This window comes from Cucumis sativus, chromosome 4, assembly GCF_000004075.3.
Source record: "Cucumis sativus cultivar 9930 chromosome 4, Cucumber_9930_V3, whole genome shotgun sequence".
In the NCBI taxonomy this organism is placed as follows: domain Eukaryota; kingdom Viridiplantae; phylum Streptophyta; class Magnoliopsida; order Cucurbitales; family Cucurbitaceae; genus Cucumis; species Cucumis sativus.
Genome location: NC_026658.2, coordinates 1,090,781 through 1,116,975, shown reverse-complemented (window position 1 = coordinate 1,116,975; position 26,195 = coordinate 1,090,781). Strand labels below are relative to the sequence as shown.

Below are 26,195 nucleotides of genomic sequence, written 5' to 3'. Positions count from 1 at the left end.
TTTTTTTTTTTTTTTCTCTAGAATTCAGATCATTTCATGCAAGCAAAAGCAGCTAAGGGCGCAGTTCTCAGCTCCAGATCGGGCAGCTTTCTCTTCTTTTGATCCGATTCTGTTTGGGTTCTTGAAATTTTTTATGGTCAATCAACAAACAACTCCGCAGAATTCAATTAATTCGTCCACTTAGTTTGATAAGTTTTTTGATCTTCAGCGACTCCTACAGTTTGTTTTGATTTCTCCCTTTTCTACTATAATAGTAAATTCTCTGCAATCTACCTACATTTTGCCTCTTCTTCGAGGTGAGAAGGTAGATTTTGATTTGCGCGTGTATTGAATCTCAGCAACAAACAATGGGAAACTCCTCTTCGATGCTCACTCAATATGATATTGAAGAAGTTCAATGCCACTGCGATAATCTATGTGAGATTTTTTGTTTTTTTCGATTTATGTTCCTTATCCTTTCTTTCCATACTCTTCACTTCTAATTTAACTCGGTTCTCTTTCAATTTGGTTGTATAATTCAGTTACGCAACAAGAAATAGTGTCACTGTATCAAAGATTTTGTCAACTCGATCGAAACTCAAAGGGATACATCTTGGCCGATGAGTTTTTATCAGTCCCAGAATTCGCTATGAATCCTCTTTCTCAGGTTTTCTTTTGAAACATTTCTATGATTGTTTTCTTGAAATTGCGTGTACTTTAATCGGTGAATGATAGTTTGTTCTTTGCTTTTTGTGTTCCCCAGAGGCTGCTAAAGATGGTTGATGGTTTGAACTTTAAGGATTTCGTGGCGTTTTTGTCTGCATTTAGTGCTAAAGCTAGCATCCAACGTAAAATTGAATGTACGTATAAAATGCGTACTTGCTATTGTTTAGATGCTGTCTGATGATACTCGACATTTGATTTCTTTGACAGTATTCCAAATATTGCCTTTGAAGTTTGGAGCAAATTTTTGGTTTATATTTTTCACTTTTCATACTTAATTGTACAGAAATGCTATGGAATAATGCACTTTTCAGTTTCCATTTAAGACGTCTTTTCCCCAGAAATATTACATGATCCGCTCATTGAAATATAGAAACAAATGGCGGTATACTTATGTTCTTGAATTTGATGGTATTGGGAATTTATGAGGTTGATATGGACAAAAGAACCTCCACCTATCTTTACATTGATAAGATATTGCCCACTTTGGACATAAGCATTTATAGCTTTGCTTTTGATTTCACCCAGAAGGTTATATTGGTGGAGATGATTGTCCATACTTATGTACACTAGATCTCTCCCTTTCCTAAACAACGAAGGACTTTGTTTACGCTCCTAGCAATTACTATCCAATATGTTTGTAGTTTTCTTCTAGAATTATAGATGGTGAGAAAAGGTTATATCAAATGGGCTTCTATAATGAGTCCTCAAAATCAACTTGTTGTAATTGGCTCCATAGGACCTTCATAGATAGTGTAATTTGGTATTTTTAGTTGGTTGATGTACAAAAATCGTAAGAGTTATCTGCATGATTTTGGGTAGCCGTTCTAATAATTTTTTTGAATAGTGTGAGTATTGGGTTAAAATATATATGAGTATATCTTAATGAACTTTCTTAGTCAAATAACATTCTTCATTTATTGTGAGAGGGGTTGAATTCAGTGGTTAAATTTCTTTCTACCTATCAGAAACATGGCACTGTGTATCTCCTCTTTTCTTTTCTTGTCAATCGTTTTCTTTAGCCACTAACATCATACTCTTTTAACTAAAAATTTGATTATCTAAAATTTTAATAAATGATATACTGATATAATGAGCTTTGTTGTCTTGAAAAAGCTTGACTCATCAGTTATTATTTGTTTTTGGTTCCATCAGTTATGTTCAAAGTTTATGATGCCGACTTGAATGGGAAGGTGTCCTTCAATGACATGATAGAAGTGCTACAGGATTTGTCTGGTCCCTTCATGTCTGATGACCAAAGAAAGGTACTCTAGACGATACATTAAATCTTATGAGGCATTGAGAGAATTGTATATATTTTCCATGGCACATGGCATGTTATAAAGTTACGTTCATTTCTTTCTTTTGCAGCAAGTCTTGAGCCAACTTCTGGAGGAAGCAGGTTACACAAAGGAAGTCCATTTAACCCAGGATGATTTCGTTAAGGTTTGTTTTTACCATGTTAAATCTCATTCCGTTCATTTGTACCAACAAGACCTAGTGGGCCAGTGACTTCCTAATCTGACACGCATACAAGCACAAAAATAATTAATAATTATTTGAAACTTGGATCAATTAAATGGAGAAAGTACATTAATAGTCTAAATTACCCAAATATTACCACAAAGATAAAGCAGCTGAAATCTCAAGGACAATTTGTGATCAATAAATAGTCTAGTCATTAACGTTAACAATCATATTTGAAATCTTAAGAAAATTTATACCTCTATCAATAACAGTACCTCGTTGTTGAACTTTAAACTTCAATTTTGAAATTGTTTTTGATTTAAACTTTACTGATTCTTCAGCATCTGAATGAAAAGGGTTCCACCAATCATGGTTTATTTGCTTATTCTCTACACTTCAGAACTACTTCATTATTCATCACTTGGTGTCTTGCACCATGTCAACTTTTCCATGATTTTTCCTAGAAGTCATCTAGTTCAATTTTGTGATCCCGTGCTAACTATTATTGTACTGACTTTTGTCATCTGAGTTTGCTGTAAGTCATTCATAATTTTCTCAATTCATATATTCCCCAAGCTGTTGTAATGTGTATTTTTGTTCTTTCGCAGATTCTTGCCAATTCTGACCTGAAAATGGAGGTTGAGGTGCCTGTTGATTAAGACGACTACTCAAACTATTCCTTTGTCCCCTCCCTTTTCCTCTTTCGCGACAAGGAGAAACAAATGATAAATTACTAGCTAAAGCGTCATCGTCATGTATCATGTCTTCGTCATCCTCATGTATCATGTCCTTCTCAAGCAATTTCAGCGTCGATGAGCAAGATCAATTCTTCAAACATGTTCATTTATGCTCAATTCAAGCCTATGGCTCACCCTTTTGTAGACAGATATTGATTTCAAAGATTACGAACCATCTTAATGAAAATCTCTCTGAAACGAATTATTTCTGATCAAATTTGGATCGACTATTGTCTCTAACTACTACTAAACTCTAAAATTAAAGGACTGAGACATAAGAAAATTAACAGGAGAGATCAGTTATGCGGAAACTGAAGGATTCTGAGTAGCCATTTAGATTGTCTTAGATGTATGTATGGGGATCATTTGAACTGGTTATGAGTAATTCATTAGACTATACATCTAAGACAATCTTATTTTACATAACCTTTTCACTTCATTGTTGCCTTATAAGGTGAAGATAAGGTTGATGGTTTGGAAATGCTGCAGGATTTTACATGACGCCAAAGCTTCTGTAGAAATGGAGCCAAAACTTGCCACTTGAAGTTGACACAGCAATCCTCCAAAAGCCGCCATTAGAGACTCGTATCCACCGACTTATAAACTTCATCCCGATAACAGGTTTTTCTCTTAAAACTTCGTCTTGAGAAATGTGCAGCAAACCTCTCTGTCTTGAAAAGAAAACTTTGGTATGTTGAGTCCATTTTCCATATGTACTCGATTCTTTTTAGTTCAGTGTAGGATGGGGAGGATTTGAACCACAAAAGACTCAATTTTTTTTAGTGAATTAGAGTGGAGGATTTGAACACCACTTTTGACTTTATAGTACTACACATACCATTACTCTTTTTTATTGTTTAATACGGCATTAAATAATTTATTCATTTGTTTTAAGCATGTAAATTTTTTTATACACTGCCGCAGTACTACCGAATTTCTCCAGTCAGTGAACCTCTTGTAAGCTTCATTCATTCACACGTCACAATCATGTCTTCTACCCAACCTCTTCATTTTCTTTTTCTTTCTTTCTTGTTTTTTTCCCCACCAAAATCTCTTTTCTTTTTGTTGAGAACATGAAAGAGTTTTATTTTTCCAATACTATCGACCCTAAAATTTATTATCATCCTCTTTACATCCTGTTATTCTCCATATGGCACCGATTCCTAAGTATAAATTCCTCTCCCTTTCCCTCTCTCTCTCCGAAGCCCAAAAGATTCAAATTTTTTACAGTACAAGTGAGAAAACTCTTCTTGTGTTTCAAAAAACTCACACAACAACCGAGAGAACTTGCAAACTGGCCTCAGAAGTTGATGAAACTGACTTTTTTCTAACGCAGCTACAATGGCAGAACACCAAAAACGCTCTCATGGACATGGAACTGAAGCAGATGGTTCGAGTCATGAGATGGTTTTGAGAACATTTGATCGAAATGGGGTTGCGAAAAACTCATCGAAAGATGGTTCCACGTCGAGTGTGAAAGCTTGTGAAGTTGAAAAGATCGGTAGAAGATTGAGCATTCTTGAAGAAGATACAAGAGCTATGAAGAAAGCTTTGTTCGACAGTTTGGAGGAAAGGAGAAATCTTGTGTATGAGATAAACCAGCAATTTCAGATCATAAACAAAAGCCATGCGTTATATAACGAGGTAGCTGCTGCTTTGATGGCTTCTCTTGAAGATCATGATGAGACACTCCATTCCCCTAAGGTAAAATGATTTGAACCTTGTTATGTACTTCAAATATTGAAATGGTTAAAAAATTATTTTTATGAGATTCAAAATCGCTCCAAAACTTGTCTTTAATCATTTTAATTTGACACTTTTAAATGCTCCTTTGTTTTTCATATAACTGACATGAGTTTAGTAATTGATATGCACTATCTGTTTCTCCTTTCGAATAAATTTGATCTTGATCATTTCAAAACTACTCACAAGGTTATGGTTTATACTTTATTCAATGTTAATGACTTTAGTTTCACAATTCTTTTACATTTGTTTGCATATATATATATATATATAATAATTTCTACAGCATCTCATTATAAATGAAAGAATAGGAACTCAATTTAAAAAAAGATACAAAATAAGGTTTGCACTATTTTGTGGGGATACTTATGGCTATGGACTTGGTTGTGGATTTGGCGGAGAAAACAGGAATGGAGAGGTGGTGTTGGCCTATCAGAAATCTTTCACCGCCAAGCAAATATATCTCTTGTCTTCAAACATTTCAAACCAAATTTGTTGGCTTTCACAAATTCTACCAAATCTCTGCATCTTATGAGAGAAAATTGATCTCTTTTTTCTTAAATACATGTAAATAAATAGGAGAGACTTGAATTTAATTTGACTGTTTGATTTTTTGGTCGAGAATATATGTTCAATCATTGAATTATATTTATATTTAGGTTGGCCTCATCACTATAGTGTGATTGATCGATTCCATCATCCATCTTTGATGTTTGACATTCCATCGTGAGTAAAAGTATTTTATTTTAAAAAAGCTAATGTAATTTTATATGATAATACTTTTTTAGTATTGAGATTTTGAATTTAGTTTTTAAGATTATGAATTTAGTTTTCATTCAGCTAAGTTTTAGAATGTCTTAGTCAAATAGTTTTGTATTTTATTTCAAGTAATTTTATCTCTATGCTTTAACTAAATTCTTTGTATATAGTATTAACGCACAATAATTAATTTAAAATTTAACCAAATTGAGGTAAAATACTAATGACATGTGATAAATGCTTACCTTAGTATTTAATTTAAACTTGAGTCAATAAATGCCTACCTTCAGTATTTAATTTAAACTTCAGTCTACCAATAGTTGAATGATCTATTTTTAAAAAGTGTTAGAATAACTCTTTGTTGACACACTCCTTTGTATACGGAAAAGCCGTTTCCTCCCTCCCATTTTGTTTGATCTCTCAGTTAGTGTTGCTCTCGCTTGCTTGGTGTCACTTGCGTCCTTCTCCCATTGGTCTTGCCCAACTCTTACATCACCCCATCTCTAAGTCCCATGGAGAGGAAGCTTCTTGCTTATGGACACTGGAGAAGAAGAGGAAGGCGACGTGGAGAAAGGAGAAAAAAACCCTAAAGAATGGCAATATTGTAATTTTACGCATATCATAAACCCTAATAAATGGGTCATTTGCTAATTAGTTTTAAAAATTAACAAAATGAAAAGTGGGAGAAAATGATATGATCGCAAATCGCAAGGGGTTGAATCTGAAAGCCTTATCCCCAAATTTCTGTGCTCCAAGACAACTAGAAATGAGTCTCCGATTGCTTCCAAATCCCGGCCATCCCTCCCTCCATCTTCGACGCAATTGCCGCCTCTTCCACAACCTCCGCCCCACAAATCAACCACCACCGCCACCAATGGAGGTCGAAATCAAACTCCGTCTCCCCGACTCTTCCTCTCACCACAAACTCTCCCACCTCCTCTCCTCTCACCACATCAAAACCCACAATCAACACAACTTCTTCTTCGACGGCCCCAACGCTGAGCTCTCCTCCAACCAAGCCGCCCTCCGTATCCGATTCTACAACGAAGATTCCCACTGCGTCCTCTCTCTCAAAGCAAAACCCACAATCTCCGACGGAATCAGCCGCATCGAGGAGGAGGAAGAGGCGTTGGAACCGTCGATCGGCCGGGCGTGCGTGGAGGAGCCGAATCGAATGATGTTGATGGAAGAATCGAAGATTTTGGAGAGAGTGAAAGAGGAGTATAGGATTGATGGGTTTGTGTGCTTGGGGGGATTCAAGAACGTGAGAAGAGTGTATGACTGGAAAGGATTGAAATTGGAATTGGATGAAACGATATTTGAATTCGGAAGGAATTATGAAATGGAATGTGAGAGTGAAGATGCGGAAAGAGATAGGGATTTGCTGGAAGGATTTTTTAAAGAGAATGGAATTAGTTATTCGTATTCTCAAAGTTCTAAGTTAGCCATTTTCCGATCTGGGAAGTTGCCGCCATTCTTCTGAAATCTTTCTTCTTCCATTTTCATAATGCCGTTGGCCGTCTCAGTTTGTTTCTTTAAAATTCAACTTTTTATTGAGATTAAATTATATATTTAGTTTACACAAATACTGTATTCATAGAAGCTATAATTTTCCATCAAAATCCCAAACCAATTCATAACTATTTGGCAGGAAGAAAGAGATTCAATGGATCAACTTCAGGCCTAGATTTCATTATAAAATGAGATCACTGATGAAAGGGAGGAAAATTAACAAAAAAATTATATTTAAATTTTCTTTAAGAAAAAAAAGCCTCTATTAATGTTTCAACTGCAATATCTTTCCAAAATCATGTTATGTAGCCACATGAGTCATCCCAATAAACATGCTTTGAAGCCCTTCTCTAACTCTTCTCCATCCAAGTTTTTTCCTATAAACACAATCTTGTTGATTCTTGGCTCATCTGGACCCCATAATCGATCGGGCGAACCTTGAAATATATCATGAACACCCTGTCGTACCCAACAGAACAAACAGATTACTGAACTCGTAAAGTATTTCGACATGTAAACGAAGAGAAAGGAATTAATACAATGAATCTTCTAAAATTTGATACCTAGAACTAAAAAACTAGAAATATGTACGTTCTATTTGGTGGTTTAGTGAAAGGATTGGTTGGTTCGGTTACTGAACAAAAAGACAATCGTCAGTCGTACATTTCATTGTTTTTTTCTTTCACTCACCTGAAAGACGAATCGCTCGTCCATACCCTGCACTGATAAGAGACCTTTCATCCGGTATATGTCATCACTATGGTCTAACAATAATGTACCAAGCCACATGTTCGCCTGAATGATAACAACAAAGAGATGAAATTCTTTCGCACAGACCAATGGAGCAGAGACATGGCCATGACAAAGAAAGAATGGTGAAAAAAAATACTCGTGAGGCATTCTTAAAATGGGAAGGGGGATGAATAAATTAGTAGTCCAATGAAGAGTATTAGAGTTCATTTTGATGACAAGGAAACCCATCTCCACACCAACCTTCTCAAGATCCAAGATTCCTTCACAGACAATACTGACCGAAGATACGCCAGGGTCGTGCGTATGATCATGTGAATGGTGGTCTGCATTGAAAAGTTGAAACTGATGTTAGATTAGAAAGAACAAAAAACAAACAAACTAAGGATGCCCTAATGACTTGGTACAACTTCAATTCCATGGTCAAGATGCTGAAACAATCTATTCAAACATTGCACTTTAAGCAATGTGTTTTGTAGTCAAAAGCAAGTTCACACATGGGGAACTTTATAAATGAGAACAAAATATGTGAATTCTGTGTAAATTTTAACTGTAAAATGTACTTGAATCAGTAAAACATCCACAACAAATCTGGATGATGCAGTGTTTTCACAGGAACAGAAAGCAAGAAACACGAGGCTGTACTACGCGTATGATCAGAATCTCCAAGACAATTTGATTGAAGAGTGACATGGCTGAGTATAAAGTGTAGCACTCAAATAATGCACAACAGATATAACACATTATATGAGCGCATAATTTTACCATGCTTATGGTCATGTTCGTGGTCGTGGTCGTGGTGGTGATGATCATGGTCATGGTCATGGCTGTGCTTGTGATCCTCATGGTGACTATGAGCATGATCTTCCCTTGATTCAGTATCAACAGAGCTATCTATCCTGTAAACATGAAATGAGGATGAGGAGAAGAACAAAACTTAATCATCCAAAATCAAGCAGGAATGGCAAGAATAAACAAAAAGCTAAGCATCAGGAAGAGAAAAAAATGGTAATAAACAAATATATGGAACAGAAAAGAGAATCCAAATGAATATTTTTATCCAACAAGTGTTGCATTCAGGAAAAGTGACAACAAAAGAATCAGGAGTCTCTCTCTTTCAATAACAAAGGAAATAATTTTAGATGGTACGGAACTACCTCTCCAAATCAAAGCCTCCTATACCAAGAACATAATCCAAGTCAACCTTGCCATACTTTGTCCTCTTCAGTTCAGCCATCCGGTTTATTTTCTATTCCGGAAGGGAAAAAAGAAACATAAATGACAGTGAAAAGCTAATGAATCAATATTTAAGAAAAAGTGTTGAGTGATACTAACCTTTATCCGTTGGACCAGATCAGCAATTTGTGGCTCGCCAACAAGATCAGTCTAGAGGCATACAGTTCACGAATTAGGCAAGCGTTTGGAGCAAAAACTAAAAGTTATTTCAAGTAAATTTCAAGGTTGTCTATTTTACTCAATTTTTTGTAGTAAAATTTGTACATGAGACATAGTCGCATATAAGAAGCCCATCATCTACCTAAGAATACCGCAGCCAAATTTTCTAAATTGCATTACCAGTGAGGAGGCCATAGACATTTACTTCAATGCAAAAACCTTAGAAGCAGAATAACAAGCCGACTTTCTATCGATATGGCACAGGATTGAAAAAATTACGCATTAAATTTTGTGAATAAAATTACAAACAGGCTTGGCTTGGGAGTGAGAAAAATCTACTCACGAGTTAAGTTGACTTGTTTGAACATTATATCTCGAAAGGCTAAACCAGTCACCTATCATGAATACCTTGTTTACTATGATTCGATCAGCGTAAGCAATTTGTTCTACAGCCTCATTTACAACTCCTTCCGGCTTAACTTCGTCCAAGTGGAATGTTGCATGTTTGGCATCAACTAACGTGACAACACCATCCAACTTCACGTCGTTAAAAACCGAGTCCTCAGCATAAAATGTCTGAATGATTGGTGATGGATTTGCCAATCCTACATATTCCATTGATGTAACAGAAAGTATAAGACAGCGCCAAATGAAACCATCATGAATGCATAGGACAGATGTGCATTCATTTTGATGATTGGGAAAGTCTTCATACCTGTAGTCTCGATCACAATATGGTCAAATTTCCCTTTCTTCTTATTAACCAACTCCGATATCATCCGTACAAGATCACCCCTCACAGTGCAACAAAGACATCCATTATTCAACATAACAATGTCCTCAGCGCCAGTAGTTTTTGCAGCAACCAAAGAACCATCAATATCGACTTCTCCAAACTGTAGTTTTAAGACAAGATGCGATGTTAAAAATATAACCCAGAAGGAGGCACATGATTAGGCACAGAAAGTTCTATCTCATACCTCATTTTCAATTACTGCAATTCGCTTCCCATGGTCTGCTGTTAATATATGGTTAAGCAATGTTGTCTGCAAAGTTCCACACGAAGCACAACCAAAAAGGTTCTTAGATTTTCCAAAGAACAACTTAATTCACTGTCCACTGTTAAAAACTAAAAGAAACAATCCCTCATTTATCCCTAAGTCAGAAAATTTCAGTTCCAAGCGATTTTTTTTATTTATTTAAAAGACATGTAAACGTCTACAACATGAGCATAACTCAACTACTATATCCTCCACCAAAGGGTCAGTTTCGAACTCCCCACCCTGCATATCGTTAAACTCAAGAGGCGACAAGTAAACGAACAGCGAGACAAAAACAAGAATTTACAAGATGCAAACGAAGTAAAAAGAAACCTCTGGAATTCCAATTGAAATTCATTTCATCAATAACCTCAATTCTTAAGATTTGAACAATACTCTCTGAACGGTGATTTAACAAAACCACACTCCCTTAACACCAATCCAAATAGCACAAGACCCAAAAACATCACTCCAAACTCTACTTAATTTCACTTATAGCTCACGCCCCAACACATAGAAACATACACACGCAACCGAAAAAAATAAATGAGGAGAGTTGATACCTTCCCAGAACCCAAAAATCCAGTGATAATGGTAGCCGGAATTCGGTTATCGGGGGGAATCTTGGTCAAAACTTCGGATTCATCGCTCTCCGATGTGGGTGTGGCCGTGGAGGCGAAGACAGAGAATCTTGGGGAGGTTCGTTTGGATTGGAGGGCGGGAAGAGGTGATGATTGAAAAGAAGTGAGAGTAAAGGTGAAGGGGCGAGATGGGAGAAAAGCAGAAGGAAACCGGGAAGAAATACGGTTAGAGCGAGTAGAAGGAATGGTAAAGAAGGTGGAAGAAATGTCCAGAGAAATGGAACCCATTGAGAGAATGAGGAAGATAAGTAAAGGGTAAGAATCAGAATTGAAAACGAAGAAGAAGAAGATGTTGAAGAAGAAGAAGGATTGAGCTTAGCTTGAACTTGAAGATGCTGTTTCTTCCCTATTGGCGCATGTTTCTAAGCCTTCTTTCTTGCCTTTGGATATTTCATTACCATTTTCTCTCTTTTTCTTTTCATTGTCTTTTAATTTAAACAAAATATCTGTTTTCTTCCCATTTGTTAAATTATAAATAAATAACGTTTATATTTGATTTATTTTGTTACAACTGAAAACTATGGTTAAAATAATAATAAAAGGATCTCAAATATCTCTATTCATCCATATTTTTGAAATGTTTTAAATTTGTTCAGGTAGAAATCCATAATATTGTAGGTAGAAATTCAATTGCGAACAGTCGGGTGTTGATAATGTTGTGGTGTTATTCAAGTTCTAGTTTCTATTCTGGTTACTATTCTACTCACACCGTCCTAGATAATAACTTCCATCCCTACTCTGTGATAATTTTGAAACATTTATAAATAGTTGAAACATAATATTATATTTTTCATTAAATATTATAGGTATTTTTTTTATTTAATGTGTGATTCCAAACTCGACTATTTAGTCTTTAAACTTTTGTTTCTAATGATTTAATCTTTTAAACTTTAATTATGATTCAATGTTTATTGTCCGGTGAATTTATGCTTCATGATAAAGTAAGTATTGAAGTCGTTATCTGTAACCAAAATGATAAAACCATGTTGTTGATAGAGAGTTATCTATTTATGATGAAGCTTGTTGAGCTTGCTAGGTATTGTTTCATGTGGTGGTATCATTAAATGGCTTGAGGTTAGAATGAATTCTTTTTCACTATACTTGAAACTAAATTTTCTTTAATCTTAATCTTAATTTTGAATCTCTTTTACTAATAAAAACTTTGACATGCAAACTAAGTTCGATTGAGATCTCAATTTGAAACATTCACATTGTTGACACTTTAATTGAATTATTAAGTCATGTATCCGTACAATTCTTTGTAAAATGAGAAGATATGTTTTACTTTATGTTTTTTATTACACATATTTCTCCAAATTATTAACACTTGATTGAGATATCAATTTGAAACATTCACGTTTATTTCACAATTTTTTGCGTCTAACATTATAGTTGAAGTAGATAGGATACTCATGTTTCATACACACCCAACACAATTATAATAGAAATGTTTTTTAAAATAGTTGTTTGTATTAGAACATTTTCTTTTATTATTTTTCTTTTAAAAAGACAAAGATTCAACTTAATTATTGCTATTTATAGTGAATACATAATCCTAATTCTAACATATTTAGTTACCCTTAAACGATTACATTATAGTGAATACATTTTATGCACTATATGCAAGATGTGTTCATGTACATAATCATTGCAAGTAAGCTAATGATCATAATTAAAGCTAAAATAAATATTTGTTTTACCTTTTTAATTACATCTTACACTTTAAATCCCGATAATCATTATATAACCATATATTTATGATTCAATCATAAACCAAGTCCTTCTTGGATTAGCCAGAGAGTATAACTTCATTATTCAAGTCCTAAAATCAACCCTTAAAACTACTCATGCACTTACCCTATATGGAAAAGGGTAATTTACATGCTCCAATTTGCTCAAGTCCCCAAGATGGTTGCCTGATTACATCGATTATCCAGATTATTCACACCAATGCAAATAAAAAGACCTCATGAACAAGAGTACATAACTTACTCATGGTGATGAGTCACGTCAAATAGACATACAATCAAACTAACTCTGTCCCAGCCTCAGATGTTGTAGCAGGTCATTTGAAAGACTATCAAATGTTCTTAACAGCCTCATTCCATCCACATTGGCCAAGATTTTAATTCCATTCTCATTGCCAGAAACAGCTAAAAGTGTGCCATCCTTATTAAAGCGGATGCGAGGGCATGCCTATGATTTTTAAGGGAATGAAAAGGACAAAGTAAGAATAAGCAACTGTCAACTATAGTTTTAAATTTTCAGTTTACTTGCGTGAAAACTTACTGGGAGCCCCCCATCAGCATCAACGGTTGTTAGAAGTTGAACATTGTCCATATCCCAAAATTTAATGGAGAAATTATCACCAGCAGCCAAAAATCGATTTTTAGTCGTATCGAATTGTACAACACCTAGAGATCGGTTGCGGAACCCTCGATAAGTTCTCTGAACATTTCCTCCGCTCCACTCAACAATATAAGACTCTCCATTTTTACTTGTCCCACATGAGAAGATCCTAAAACGCCCATGCTGTAAGCTTCTTAACCATGGGGCAAAAAAAGGCAAGTCCAAGTAACCTCTCAACACAATTGAGTAAGAACTACTCACCTCGTACCATCTGCACTGTAAGCCATGGTTGTGCACCAACGTCCAGGAGCTTCAAAATCAACTCGTGAGCGCATATTATCACATTGCCATATCTTTACCCTTCCATCAATAGATGCTGAGAAGAAGTACTAAGAGAGACAAAAACATACATGTAGCAGATTAGGCAGGATATCCATCAAGCAGCCTCACGAAAACTCAAGTTGCATATCAAGGGAAAACCTGAATATCTTCCTTGTAGTGAGGGCAAACCTGAATATTTTCCTTGTAGTAAGGGCAAACAGAGAAAACAGGAGCCTCGTGGCCTGCAAATGTATATTGTCTTGCACCATTGCCAGCATCCCAGACCTAAACATCAAAAAGAGAAAAAAAAAAAAAGGGTTTTCAGCAAAAAAAAAAAAAAAAGCCCTCTTCCATTCCTCAAATGACCTAAATAAGACAAAAAATAACTTACTTTAATGGTCTTGTCATCACCACATGTTATGACACAAAGTTGATTATTGGGATTGCAGAATCCTAGATCATTAACTCCACCGACATGAGCATCAATCTGATTCACAAATTTCAGTGTCATACTAAAAGATGGGAAGAGTGCACAACAATAGATACAATACTCTTAATCATACACACCTCCAGGTGCTGTCGCATGTCATCACCACCATGGTAGGAGTATATTTGAACAATGTGCCTTGAATAGGCAACACCTATACCAGATCGACATTTATTCAGCAAACAGTGCTCACTTTGTTAACATAAAGTTTACAAGAAAACATACAATCTTACCAAGTAAAGAACCATCAGGGCTCCAAATAACACGGTTGACCGATACATCAGGCTCAGTAACTAGAGCTGCCTGGAAATCATCAAGATAACCTCAGATTTCATTAATTGAGATAAGATGTTATGCAAGATATTAGTTTACACAAAATACCTGTGAAGGCATTGAACATGCATTGAGATGCCAGACTTTGAAATTCTTTGAAACAAGTCTCTCCCTAGATCCAACTTCCCACAACCCTATTTCGCCCACATCTGTGCCAACTGAAAGGAGAATTTTCTTCATATTTGTCATTACTTATAGGGATCATACCGAAATAGAGAAGTATACCATCTACAGTTACATTATTCTGCTGTGGGCGAAATATTACAAAATAAATTTATATATACCAAGAAGCAGAGTTTGTTGGATCGGATGGAAATCCATGCTCATTGGATTTGATCCTTGATTCAGTGTTCTCATAACAGTCTTCGGCAAATCATCTGGTGCATTAAAAGTTTGAGCATGACCATTACCAGCAAATGATACTGGTAGATTTGCCTTCATTATATGAAAAAAGAGGCAGCAAGAAAGAAACGGTAAGTTGAGCACAGATGCAACACTCCAGGACTTGGCCTAGGATCATGAATATAAAATTAAGAAAAAACTAAGAGTCAGCAGAGTCAGCAGCTGAAGGGTATTCTACAGAATGAGGAAGATAAGAAAAGGGTAAGAATCAGAATTGAAAACGAAGAAGAAGAAGATGATGAAAAATAAGAAGGATTGAGCTTAGCTTAACCTTGAAGATACTGCTTCAGTGCTCTTCCCCATTGGCGCATGCGTGTAAAGCTTCTTTCTTGACGTTGGATATTTCATTACCATTTTCTTCCTTTTTCTTTTCAATGTCTTTTATTTAAAAAAAAATGTTTTTCTTCCCATTTTAAGTTTAACAAAAACTAATTATAAATAAATAGACTTTTTAAAATTAGATGAAACTACTGAAAATATTTATTAATATGGTAAAATATCATTTATTAGAGATAGAGGATACTAGTGTATAGTGTGTTGTAATTCCAAGACAACAACTAAAAATAATAATAAAAAGATCTCAACTTTGTAATATTTTTTTTAAAAAAATATCCTATTCTTTCAATATTACAATCCATCATTTATCTTTCTTATATGTTTTAAATTTGTTCACACTAAAGATCCTTAAGAATTGTAGACGAAAATTGAGGAGAAAATAGCATGATGTTCACAATGTTAGGGGGATGTTTAAATTTTAATTTTTATCCCTGTTAATGTCGCACTTGCACAAATCTAAATAATAATTTTCGTCAACATTCTATTAAACTTGTTTTGAAATATTTATAAATAATTTAAACAATTTTCATTAAAAAGAAAATAAGTATTTTTTATTTAATGTGTGATTCCAAACTCTCAGCTATCAAATAAATGATTTAATTTCTTTTTTTTTATTTGTAACAAAACAATCTTAGACTTAAGTTATGATTCAGTTTGGAATATTGATGATTACAAAGCATGAAGATTGTCCTTTGCCTTACCATGGTTTGCAGTCTTAAACACCATATTTTGTGAAACAAAGGAAGTAGAATTCTTTGGTCAATCTTGGTCTCCTTTTTCGAAACTATTTGATATGAGCTATTTTTTTATGTTTCCATTGCATATATGTAGCAAAGAATAGAGATGGCCTCAAGCAAATAAAAATCATGATATTCTTCCTTATAGCTTCATCAATTTGGCATAGACAGAAAATTTTGTGTTTTTGGCAGCCACATTTCCAATGTCATAGACCTTATCCATTGAGAACCTTAAGCTATGGCTTAAGATTTAGTAGAACAATAGATCACAATGAATCCATCCAATTTTAAACAATGTTGTTTGGCAGACAAATCTTCCTTCTTCTTCTACGTTCGTTCAAGGTGAAACTTGATGGGTTTGTGCTTAATGATGAAGTATTGAAGTCATTATCTGCAACGTTCAAAATGATAATTAAAACCATGTTGCTGATGGAGTTTATGGTGAGCTTTTGTTGAGCTTGCTTGGCATTGTTCCATGTGGTGGTATCATTAAATGCCTTGAGGTTTGAATGAATTCTTTGACACTTGATTGAGATGTCAATTTGAAACATTCACAATTTTTTACATGTAACATTATACTTGAACTAGATAGGATATCCTCGTTTCACACAAACAACAAAATTATAATATATTTTCTCATGGAAGAATGTATGCGTAATATGCACATCAAAAAGTAGATCATCACAACAACAAAAAATGTAGGCTTTTGATCATGACATCTTATGTCACGTTGTAGGTTATGATTTATTATATATATATATTAGTGTTGAATATGCGATCAAAGTCTCACGTTGATCTAATAACAAGATTGTCATAGATAAGGGAAAGACAATTATCTCTAATGGTATGATGTTTTAAGAGTGAAATTAAAAGTAACATCACTGGAGTTTATATTTACTATATCATACCATGTTACATCGATTTATTCTTGTCAGTTGAATTCTCGGGTACCAAACAAAGGAATGAAAAGACTAAAAAGATGTAGTTGTGGTATCCAATTTTGGACAGGTAGTGAAATGTTTTTACAAAAGTTGCTTGTATTGGAACATCCTCTTTTATTGTTTTTCTTAAAAATAAATAATAAAAACTTGAAATGTAGGAGTCAAATCGGGTTGAGTTGGGTTGAGTGACATTCTCAAACCCGAATTTAGTTTCTAACCCAACCCAACTCAACCCGTAAAATATAGATTGGGTTGGGTTGTCGGGTTGTGTATATAATTTCTTTTTTTAAAAAAATCCATTTTCTAATTTCTAAAATTATAAAAATTTGAAATCGTTATATTTAAATTTCAAACTAGATTTATATACCTTTAATTTGTTTTTTATTAAAATAATATTTAATATTTATATATTATATTAATTTGGGATGAGTTGAACCAGATTTTTCAACCCTCCAACTCAATCCAAAAAAATAAAATAAAAAATTACCCAACTACCCAACCCAACCCTTATAATATGGGTTGGGTAGTCCCGGTTATTCGAGTTCAATTCATATTTTCATATTTGTATACCTCATGTGATGAATTATAGCTATTTATAGTAAATACATCATCCATTATAATCTATTTAGTTACCCTTAATACATTTATATTTATTTAGGGAGGTATTAGAGTTCTTAATTAGACTTGTATCAACTTTCTTTCTCAAAATAGAAGATTAAAAAGAAATCATGAGGGATTACATTAACTTCAAACTAGGAATTAATTATATATCTGTGACTCCACCAAAGGTATATAATTGCAACTTATGCACTATATGACAAGATGTGAACATGTATACAATCATTGCAAGTAATCATAATTAAGGTTAAAATAAATGTGTATTTTACCATCGTAATTACATCTTGCAAAGTCCCAATGATCATCTAATTAACTAACTAAATGTTTATGATTCAATCATAAGCCAAGTTCTTGGATTAGTGAGAGAGTGTAATCCCAAGATATATAATTTTATAGCACCTGTATAAGTGCAATGAGACAAAAGACAGTGACTATCTATTCAAACATGGATTTTATCCATTGTAAGATCAGATGTTTCATATTCAGTCTAGATCATACCAACCCAGAAAATGATAACCTACCTCAAACTTGAATAATTGTATTATAAAAAATGAATGTAAATACGAGTCTCATAACCTCCTTTCTTAGATCTACATATCGATTACTAAAGATAGAGCTCGGTTTTAAACAAAGTGTACTCCCAACTTTGTAATGAATCTCCCTTCTCCTTCATGATGTTTTGTTCTTGAAAGGTCGATCATTAAAGTCATCATCCAAATGGTTCTCATCATTCAAAATTTCCCAACTTTTTTTAGTTCAACAAATTACAGTGTGATAGAGATCAATCCACCAACCATTATAATGGTAATTGATGTGTTATCTACTAAGGTGATCAACCAAACTAACTGAATCAGGTTAGTTTTATACATCCACACGTGATAAATTTCAATTGGACAGAAAAACCAACTCAACTCAAACATCTCAGCGTTGCGTTGGAATAAAGTCCTGATTGATTTGAGCAGATAAGCAACCTGAACAATTCAAGCAATATGAGAAGCACAAGCAGAAAGTAGAAATGGAGTCAAAGAGGGACACCATAGGAAAATAACAAATATAATTTCATGGAAGGAAGAGGAAAATTTGAGAAAGAATTATCAGTAAGGTCATTTGGCTATTAGTAATACTCCTGCAGAATGTTAACTTACACAGAATCTGAGGAAAGAAGATAAATCTACATCTTTTTGCTGTTTCCTTGAGTAAAACTACATATCATGAACAACAAACTGGGGGGAATGGAAAATCAACCATAAAAAAATTACAAAATACAAGCATGGCTAACAAATGTTCCAAGGAGAAAAAAAAAAAAGGTCAACCAGTTAAAATCTGAAGTATACCTAAAGTTGGAGAGCCAGCAATCAAGCATGTAAAAGTACTCGTGCTAGCTGCTCGATCATCTCGGAGCTTGTTCTGAACCTGAAGCTCCGACTGATGGAGTCGTCGGCACACTTGATGCTGATCCATTTTCGACAGGTGGAGGCACACCCCATTTTCCTTCTGATTCGAGAGGTTCAAAGACATGAACCCCACCATCTGATAGCCCTAGAGCAAATTGGTTTGCTTCTTGGGGATGTGCTGCAATTACTAGTGGTTGTACGGAAGCATTGCTGAAAAGAACGAGTAGAATGAAAGGTAAGAAAAAGGAGAGAAAATGAGTCTGAAATTTGAATGCAAAGCCATGCTCTTTCCCATTTTTGGAATACGAAAACGAAAAATAAAAACTGATATAGTTGAGTATATTGTTGCATATTTTTATCATCATTTTTTAACTGAACCTAAAGTGGCATACTTTCTATTGGCATCATATTCTCTGAATTCTTTTAACTCATCCTATGTTATTTGGAACAAAAAAGAAAAATACAGCAACCTTTGCCATCAAGTTATCAACCAAGAATCAACATAACGAACAGGTAACAGAATAAACCAACATATCAAATAATCATATGCCCAATCCAAGAGTCATTACAGCATAACTTCATCAACTTATGAATTGCCCTTAAAACAGGAGCATTAGGTAAACATTAAATTGGAGCGAGAGAAATACCTCACACTAGCAGGAAGATAAGCTGAAGGACTAATTCGACAACGTAATCTGAGACTAGCAACGGTAAACACGCAGACAGTTGCATCCAAAAAGCTGGCATATATCATTTGACTATCGCAAGAGAATGTTGCATGAGAGATTGGTGCACCAGATTCCCGTGGCGTCCACTAAAATGTGAATTGATAAAGGAGACGTGGGTAAGGCCATTGCTTCCAGAACAAAGAACAAATTAACAAACAGGAAAAGGTGTAAAAAAGGACCTGCTTTACACACTCAAGCTTTGTAGTCTCATATATTGCAATCTGTGTCTCGTGCACAACCAGAAAGTGAACCTGGTCCTGATGAAATTGTACACGAGTATCGGATTGTGAGGATGGTGGTCTCCCACTTGGAAGTTGCAAGAATCTTGTTTTCTGCTTCTCCCAGACATCAGAGCTCCACACACAAAGCTGGATAAGCAACAAACAAACAAGTGGCTCCAATTTAAGAATTCGCCAAATAAACAAAAGGCTCAAACACGGTCCCATAAATGTCTATCAAATGACGAGTAACTAAGAAGTTGAGGAGAGCTCAAAGTACAAGAATGCTTATAAGTCTTCACTCAAAAGTGCAATTGGCCACATTACTACATTTCTACATATCTGAATGATGAAACCATACAACAATAAGCAATCCACAGAACTGACATCATAGGCAAATTACCTGTGCATCAGCTCCGGATGAAACTAGCACGTTCAGTAAGTGAGAGAAGGCCAAGCCAGTTATTCTTTTAGAGTGGCCTTTAAGCTTGCTCTTTACCTGCATCAAACATTGATTTGATTGCCTAACATTGCCACATCGCTTAGAGAATAATTAGTTCCAGAGGATATTTTACCTCATCCACGCGGACATTATAAATTTGAATTGTGGAGTCATCCATACCAATGGCAATTATATTGTTATCTTGTGGGTGAAAGGCAAGGAATGTGGCAGCAGGTGGTGGTGGCATAAAAGTTGTCATCGTCTGCAATTGCAAAGAAGGTGAAGATTAGGTAGGCCTAACTAATCAGCAAATAATTGCATTGACTAATTGAAGGGTAATGTAAGTCACCTTAAATGTCATCATATTGAAGAGGGAAATCTTTCCACCAGAAGCTGACATGACGTAAGAATCATTTTTGGATAAAGCAAAGCAGGGCACAGCCTCCTCAGAACTAGTGTCAGCAACATCATTGGTCATTAGAATGCCACTTGATGGTTGCCACAATTGCGGCAAAACATTTGCAGTTGCCTGCAAGATAGGAAAGTGTTGATTATGTAGATACATTCAAAATTTAGAGTCCGTTGCTGAATGAAAGAGGCCCCAGATAGCACACAAAAAACTGAGACCTTTCCAGTTGAATTACGTTCACTTCGTGTCCATTTCCATAGCAGATGAATTGCATTTGATGCCAATGCCAAGATTGCACTTCCAGAATTTGTGTAAATCAACCTAGATATCTGAGCATATCAAGTACAAGGCATAGTCAGAGAATAAAAAAACAGGGATCCCAGAAAATCTCGAGCTATTGAAGCCCAAAATACAACTCTACTCAAGATTTTCATATGCATAGTTATCTAATTATTGTTAAAGATTAAAAAACTCAATATGTTCAGCACAAAGCCCAAAATGTCTCAAATCAGAATTAAAAGGAATGTACGCTGAATTTCATCATATAGCACTAACGACTTACCTTGTTTACTCTAACATTCTCAGGCAGCCTCAAGGATCTACATTGAGATGGTTCGTTAATTTCGGTGAGCTTCCAAATCTTTGACTTATCATTGGAATCTTCAGGAATTCTAGGTTTCACATCGCCCAAACTTCGGGAATCCCCAGCCTGGCAGGATTTATATGCTTGATGTTAAATCAATTGGTAAGGAAAGTATGAACTAAAGTTTTCATGATTTTTTCGTACATGCAGAGCACAATAAAAGAAATAAAGCTCCTGATAAAAAACAGTAATTTTCAATTAAGCAACACCAACCACTCCAGACATGGTGACGACAGAGGCACCTCTATCGGCGGCACTACCAGCCGCTGCTGCTGCTGCCACCGCTGCAGCAGCTGAAATTGGATTTATTGTGGGCTGAAAAGTTAAATAGAAGTTAATTAGGTATTTGACAGAAGAGTTAACTATATGGTGAAGAGTCACATCAATTAAACACAATCAAACTACCTTCGTCCCAGCCTCTGATGTTCTAGCAGCGTCATATGAAAGATTTTCAAATGTTCTTAACAGCCGGATTCCATCCACATTGGCCAAGATTTTAATTCCATTCTCATTGCCAGAAACAGCTAAAAGTGTACCATCCTTGTTAAAGCGAATGCGAGGACTTGCCTATGATATTTAAGGGGATGAAAAGGACAAAGTAAGAATAAGCAACTGTCAACTATAGTTTTAAATTTTCAGTTTACTTGCGTGGAAACTTACTGGGAGCCCCCCATCAGCATCAACGGTTGTTAGAAGTTGAACATTGTCCATATCCCAAAATTTAATAGAGAAATCATCACCAGCAGCCAAAAACCGATTTTTAGTCGTATCAAATTGTACAACACCTAGAGATCGTTTGCGGAACCCTTGATAAGTTCTCTTAACAGCTCCTTCGCTCTCATTCCACTCAACAATATAAGAATCTCCATCTTTACTTGTACCACATGAGAAGAGCCTAAAAAGCCCATCACCAAACAATTGAAGTGAGATACAAATAAAAATGCTGTAAGTTTCTTGACCATGTGGCAAAAAAAGGCAAGTCCAAGTAACCTCTCAACACAATGGAGAAAGTACTACACACCTCGTACCATCTGCACTGTAAGCCATGGTTGTGCACCAACGTCCAGGAGCATCATAATCAACTCGTGAGCCCATATTATCATATAGCCATGCCTTTATCTTTCCATCAAGTGCTGTTGAGAAGATGAACTAAGAGAGACAAAAACATACATGTAGCAGATTAGGCAGAATATCCATCAAGCAGTCTCACGAATACTCAAGTTGCACATCAAGGGCAAACCTGAATATTTTCCTTGTAGTGAGGGCAAACAGAGAAAACAGGAGCTTCGTGGCCTTCAAATATATATTGTCTTGCACCATTGCCAGCATCCCAGACCTAACAACATCAAAAAGGGAAAAAAAGGTTTTCAGCAAAAAAATAGCCCTCTTCCATTCTTCAAATGACCTAAATAAGACAAAAAATTACTTACTTTAATGGTCTTGTCATCACCACATGTTATGACACAAAGTTGTTTATTGGGATTGGAGAATGCTAGATCATTAACTCCACCAACATGAGCATCAATCTGATTCACAAATTTCGGTGTCATACTAAAAGATGGGAAGAGTGCACAATAGATACAATGCTCTTAATCATACACACCTCCAGATGCTGTCGCATGTCATCACCCCCATGATAGGAGTATATTTGAACAATGTGCCTCGAATAGGCAACACCTATACCAGATCAACGTTTATTCAGCAAACAGTGCTTACTTTGTTAACATAAAATTTACAAGAAAACATACAGTCTTACCAAATAAAGAACCATCAGGGCTCCAAATAACACGGTTTACCGATACATCGGGCTCTTTAACTAGAGCTGCCTGGAAATCATCAAGATAAACTCAGATTTCACTAATTGAGATAAGATGTTATCTGCGATATTAGTTTACACAAAATACCTGCAAGGGCATTGAACATGCATTGAGATCCCAGACTTTAAAATTCTTTGAAACAAGTCTCTCCCTAGATCCGACTTCCCACAACCCTATTTCGCCCACATTTGTGCCAACTGAAAAGAAAATTTTCTTCATATTTGTCATTACTTATAGGGATACCGAAATAGAGAAGTATACCATCTACAGTGACATTATTCCGTTGGTGGTTTAAAAATAATAAATGGTACAAAATAAATTGATATATACCAAGAAGCAGAGTTTGTTGGATCGGATGGAAATCCATGCTCATTGGATTTGATCCTTGATTCAGTGTTCTCATAACAGTCTTCGGCAAATCATCTGGGGCATTAAAATTTTGGGCATGACCATGACCAGTAAATGATACTGGCAGAACATTAACTGGTAGATTAACCTTCATTATATGAAAAAAGAGGCAGCAAGAACAAAACGGTAAGTTGTACATAGATGCGACATTCCAGGAGTTTGGACTATGATCATGAATATAAAATTAAGAAAAAACTAAATCACCTCATCAGACATCCCCATAGGTTTTGGCCTTTTAGAAACGTGATCAGAGTCAGCAGAAGGGTATTCTACAGAAGGGTTAGTTGGAGGAGTCCGCGGATGTTTCAAAGCAGCTGGCCAATAAAATAAAATAAAACCACAATCATACTAGACCCTCATAGTAGCTTACATCAGCATGTTAGACAAAAGCTATTATATAGCACTCAAATGCACAGGAAGAAATCAACTTACCCGGGATAGATGGAGCACCAAGACCAATGGCACCTCCACCAGAAACTGCAGGATGAGTAACAGCTGAGGGATTAGACATCCAACCAGCAAGAGGTGCTGGAACAGGTGCTGCCGTGGGCTGAAAAGGCTGAACAGAAAAATACAATTCTTTAAGATGCATGTTAAGATACTTTGACAATGTAAACGAGGTTAACAGTTACAAAAGATAACCCACCCCATGAGCACCAAGAGGAGGAAAACCTCCAGGTTTGGGTAAGGAACCAAGAAGTGGATTGTTTGCAGGAGAAGGAGCCCGAGCACCATTTGGTTGTCCACAAGAATGATCCACAAAGAGGGTTTTAATATCTGGATTTGGTCTAGGGTTTTTACAAAGCTGATGCTGCCAATTTAAGCTGCAATTACAATTTGATTTAGTGCTTCACTTATGTTTCGAGTCCTTAGAACAAGAAAAATGTTAGTAGTGACAGAAGTTAATAATTCACATCTTGATTCCTAGAAAGCTAAATTTTCATTAAGCAAAAAATGTGATTGTATTGGGGGTGAGGGGCACGCACAAAATGGGGCAATTTCTCGAATTGCAACAATTGGGGGAATAAAAACTAGGAATGCAGGACAAATCACCTTTGATTAATAAGAGTACGCAATCTTGAGTTTTTAAGGTGAGGAAACTGCAGTTTATCACGGAATAAAGGATTTGCTTCAATTAGCTTCTTCAACTCAACCAACATAATTGCTCGTGCAGACTTCGTATCACCATACTTGGACAGTTGTTCATTTTCCCTAATAATAAGGCAGCACATTACCAACTAGCTCTTCAGCAAAAATCATATCCTATTGATGTAATGTCATACCTAAAATTCTCAAGCGTCAAAAGCTGAGTAATCTCCTTGAAAAGTTCTTCATTAAACGTGGAAAAAACTTTTAAGTCCTTTACTAAAATATCTACCGCCTTGGAGCGGTCATGCCTGTACAATTGCAAACAAAGAGGAAAAAGGAAATGAAAAGAAATAATCTAACTAAAAATGGAACCAAGGAGAGGTAAGTTCAAATTTACAAGCAGAGAATGCCATCAAAATGGAAAATGTGAGCTTACTTGTCCAATGCCTCGAGATACTTCTGCTTCCTAATCTCAAAAAATATTTTCATTGAATATCGATTATCATCTACTTTCGTAAAACCAGAGAGGTATTTCTCAACTTCATCCCAGTTCCCATTATGCACTTCATCCTCAAAATATTTCATATTGAAGAAAAACCCAGATTCCTGCTCAAGCCTATTATGGAAAATAAAGCAATTAATGCTGCAAATTTAAGCACCAAAATTCTAAAACACAAATTAATCCAAAAAAAAAAGTCATCCCAAAAATAAAAAAGAACTAAAATATCCCACTTGTGAACTGTCTCCTTAAATTTTTCCTCATCGAGAAACTGTAAGATCAAGAACACCAGCTCCCTACTGAGGGACGACATCACTACCACCTCCGTTTTTATCAGTATGAGCAGAAAAAACCGCTAGATCTGGAAAATAAAAAAACAAACAGAGATATATGAGAGAGATCGAACAAAATACCTAAAGAATCAAACAGGAAAAACAAAAAAAAAGGGGGGGGCAGTCAAATTTTGTTTCCTTTAACCGAAAAATCAGAACACGATGCCAAAAGAAATTTACCTCCAACAACTAACACAATAGATACAACAAAAAATCGAAAAGGGTAGATAGATTTCGACAAGAATTAGCTGAGAGACATATTGCTAGGAACTAAAATTGGGCCAAAAGTAAAAATAATTTTAGGGTTTTCTATATACAGAGAGAGAAAGCGGCTTTAAACCCTACGAGAATCGAAGATGCAAAAGAGCATATAATGGAGAGAGAAAGGATGGTTAACAGGTCAAGCATAAAAAGAAAAAAAAAATTACAAATCCAGAAAAAAAAATAAACAAAAAAGGGGAAATTATCTTTAAAGTAATAGATTCGACGAACAGAGAGAGAGAAATAGAGAGAAAAAAAAAAAGAAAAAAGAGAGAGAGAGAGAGAGATTGTTCATACCTTGAAAACAAAACAAGAACAAACATAGAAGGGTTGGTTCAGAGAACAAAAAAACAGAAACTCAGAAACAGAGAGAGAGCTTAGAGAAGCTTTCTCTCTCTTGTTTTTCTCTCTCTAAGAATGAAGACTTTCACTCTTTTCTTCCTCTTCTTCTTCTTCTTCTCCTTCTTCTTCTTTTCTCTCTCCTAAGCTTATCTCTCTCTTTCTCTCTCCCTCTCTCTCTCTCTCTCTCTCTCAAGAAAAATACATGAACTTGCAGAAATGGTGATTTTATATAGGGACCAGGAGACAGCTAAAGCAGATGATAAGCACAGTTACTTATCAATGGATAAAATAACCAAAAAATTATTTAAATTTTGATAAGCTATCAATTATAACTACAGTTGCG

The 26,195-nt window shown here is 35.4% G+C and overlaps 6 protein-coding genes across 9 annotated transcripts; 3 read left to right on the top strand and 3 right to left on the bottom strand.

Moving 5' to 3' along the window:
- Positions 1 to 5: 5 nt before the first annotated feature.
- On the top strand, positions 6 to 3,123 carry LOC101210062 (calcineurin subunit B). Of its 2 annotated transcripts, XM_031884112.1 has the most exons (7): positions 6 to 253; positions 339 to 417; positions 522 to 646; positions 743 to 839; positions 1,858 to 1,967; positions 2,074 to 2,148; positions 2,778 to 3,123. In XM_031884112.1, the coding sequence occupies exons 2-7, from the start codon at positions 348 to 350 to the stop codon at positions 2,826 to 2,828; spliced, it is 528 nt and encodes a 175-aa protein (XP_031739972.1). In that variant the 5' UTR covers positions 6 to 253; positions 339 to 347; the 3' UTR covers positions 2,829 to 3,123. The 2 variants fall into 2 exon arrangements, with proteins under 2 accessions (XP_031739972.1, XP_004152181.1); XM_004152133.3 differs by having other exon boundaries at positions 7 to 417.
- Positions 3,124 to 3,265: 142 nt separating this feature from the next.
- Positions 3,266 to 5,403, top strand: LOC105435163. 2 transcript variants are annotated; one of them, XM_011654691.2, is made up of 3 exons: positions 3,266 to 3,527; positions 4,255 to 4,610; positions 5,058 to 5,403. In XM_011654691.2, exons 2-3 carry the CDS (start codon positions 4,311 to 4,313, stop codon positions 5,193 to 5,195), a joined length of 438 nt encoding a protein of 145 aa, XP_011652993.1. In that variant the 5' UTR covers positions 3,266 to 3,527; positions 4,255 to 4,310; the 3' UTR covers positions 5,196 to 5,403. The 2 variants fall into 2 exon arrangements, with proteins under 2 accessions (XP_011652993.1, XP_011652992.1); XM_011654690.2 differs by having other exon boundaries at positions 4,243 to 4,610.
- A 285-nt stretch (positions 5,404 to 5,688) lies between these two features.
- On the top strand, positions 5,689 to 6,994 carry LOC101210314 (triphosphate tunnel metalloenzyme 3). The gene has a single exon (XM_004152134.3). It carries the CDS (start codon positions 6,103 to 6,105, stop codon positions 6,889 to 6,891), a length of 789 nt encoding a protein of 262 aa, XP_004152182.2. The 5' UTR covers positions 5,689 to 6,102; the 3' UTR covers positions 6,892 to 6,994.
- Positions 6,995 to 7,075: 81 nt separating this feature from the next.
- On the bottom strand, positions 7,076 to 11,149 carry LOC101210560 (P-loop guanosine triphosphatase YjiA). Of its 2 annotated transcripts, none has more exons than XM_004152135.3 (10): positions 10,669 to 11,147; positions 10,046 to 10,111; positions 9,781 to 9,961; positions 9,474 to 9,670; positions 9,006 to 9,056; positions 8,828 to 8,919; positions 8,436 to 8,569; positions 7,914 to 7,996; positions 7,611 to 7,715; positions 7,076 to 7,379 (listed from the first exon to the last, which is right to left on the bottom strand). In XM_004152135.3, the coding sequence occupies exons 1-10, from the start codon at positions 10,972 to 10,974 to the stop codon at positions 7,239 to 7,241; spliced, it is 1,356 nt and encodes a 451-aa protein (XP_004152183.1). In that variant the 5' UTR covers positions 10,975 to 11,147; the 3' UTR covers positions 7,076 to 7,238. The 2 variants fall into 2 exon arrangements, 1 of the variants encoding a protein (XP_004152183.1); XR_004216031.1 differs by having other exon boundaries at positions 7,244 to 7,379; positions 7,484 to 7,715; positions 10,669 to 11,149.
- A 1,269-nt stretch (positions 11,150 to 12,418) lies between these two features.
- LOC101207052 (protein TOPLESS) lies at positions 12,419 to 14,878 on the bottom strand. The gene is made up of 9 exons (XM_031883933.1): positions 14,521 to 14,878; positions 14,285 to 14,394; positions 14,137 to 14,206; positions 13,984 to 14,057; positions 13,808 to 13,903; positions 13,576 to 13,701; positions 13,357 to 13,484; positions 13,036 to 13,264; positions 12,419 to 12,942 (listed from the first exon to the last, which is right to left on the bottom strand). Exons 1-9 carry the CDS (start codon positions 14,675 to 14,677, stop codon positions 12,778 to 12,780), a joined length of 1,155 nt encoding a protein of 384 aa, XP_031739793.1. The 5' UTR covers positions 14,678 to 14,878; the 3' UTR covers positions 12,419 to 12,777.
- Positions 14,879 to 18,349: 3,471 nt separating this feature from the next.
- On the bottom strand, positions 18,350 to 25,958 carry LOC101211050 (protein TOPLESS). Its single transcript, XM_031883932.1, has 26 exons — positions 25,808 to 25,958; positions 25,151 to 25,278; positions 24,855 to 25,034; positions 24,613 to 24,726; positions 24,383 to 24,541; positions 23,976 to 24,153; positions 23,762 to 23,888; positions 23,534 to 23,643; positions 23,252 to 23,417; positions 23,009 to 23,118; positions 22,861 to 22,930; positions 22,708 to 22,781; positions 22,535 to 22,630; positions 22,345 to 22,440; positions 22,126 to 22,253; positions 21,765 to 21,999; positions 21,510 to 21,671; positions 21,318 to 21,419; positions 21,024 to 21,170; positions 20,680 to 20,790; positions 20,402 to 20,581; positions 20,186 to 20,314; positions 20,014 to 20,109; positions 19,572 to 19,760; positions 19,312 to 19,478; positions 18,350 to 18,874 (listed from the first exon to the last, which is right to left on the bottom strand). The coding sequence occupies exons 2-26, from the start codon at positions 25,228 to 25,230 to the stop codon at positions 18,661 to 18,663; spliced, it is 3,420 nt and encodes a 1,139-aa protein (XP_031739792.1). The 5' UTR covers positions 25,231 to 25,278; positions 25,808 to 25,958; the 3' UTR covers positions 18,350 to 18,660.
- Positions 25,959 to 26,195: the final 237 nt, after the last annotated feature.

Bases quoted from the DNA above. Each gene is read 5' to 3' on its own strand.
- LOC101210314 (XM_004152134.3), top strand. From the start codon at position 6,103: ATGATCGCAAATCGCAAGGGGTTGAATCTGAAAGCCTTATCCCCAAAT.
- LOC101211050 (XM_031883932.1), bottom strand. From the start codon at position 25,230: ATGTCGTCCCTCAGTAGGGAGCTGGTGTTCTTGATCTTACAGTTTCTC. The intron at 22,782-22,860 runs GTAAGACTGTAT...GATCTGGTATAG, and splicing joins CCCTGATGGTTCTTTATTTG to GTGTTGCCTATTCGAGGCAC. The intron at 22,254-22,344 runs GTTTGCCCTTGA...TGTCTCTCTTAG, and splicing joins ACTACAAGGAAAATATTCAG to TTCATCTTCTCAACAGCACT.
- LOC101207052 (XM_031883933.1), bottom strand. From the start codon at position 14,677: ATGAAGGCAAATCTACCAGTATCATTTGCTGGTAATGGTCATGCTCAA. The intron at 14,395-14,520 runs GTATATATAAAT...TTCTCCTTTCAG, and splicing joins CCAACAAACTCTGCTTCTTG to TTGGCACAGATGTGGGCGAA. The intron at 14,207-14,284 runs GTATTTTGTGTA...GATGATTTCCAG, and splicing joins CATGTTCAATGCCTTCACAG to GCAGCTCTAGTTACTGAGCC.
- LOC105435163 (XM_011654690.2), top strand. From the start codon at position 4,248: ATGGCAGAACACCAAAAACGCTCTCATGGACATGGAACTGAAGCAGAT. The intron at 4,611-5,057 runs GTAAAATGATTT...CGGAGAAAACAG, and splicing joins AGACACTCCATTCCCCTAAG to GAATGGAGAGGTGGTGTTGG.
- LOC101210062 (XM_031884112.1), top strand. From the start codon at position 348: ATGGGAAACTCCTCTTCGATGCTCACTCAATATGATATTGAAGAAGTT. The intron at 840-1,857 runs GTACGTATAAAA...TGGTTCCATCAG, and splicing joins CATCCAACGTAAAATTGAAT to TTATGTTCAAAGTTTATGAT. The intron at 1,968-2,073 runs GTACTCTAGACG...TTTCTTTTGCAG, and splicing joins TGTCTGATGACCAAAGAAAG to CAAGTCTTGAGCCAACTTCT.
- LOC101210560 (XM_004152135.3), bottom strand. From the start codon at position 10,974: ATGGGTTCCATTTCTCTGGACATTTCTTCCACCTTCTTTACCATTCCT. The intron at 7,716-7,913 runs GTTGGTGTGGAG...GTTATCATTCAG, and splicing joins GAATCTTGGATCTTGAGAAG to GCGAACATGTGGCTTGGTAC. The intron at 7,380-7,610 runs GTGAGTGAAAGA...TGGGTACGACAG, and splicing joins ACGAGCGATTCGTCTTTCAG to GGTGTTCATGATATATTTCA.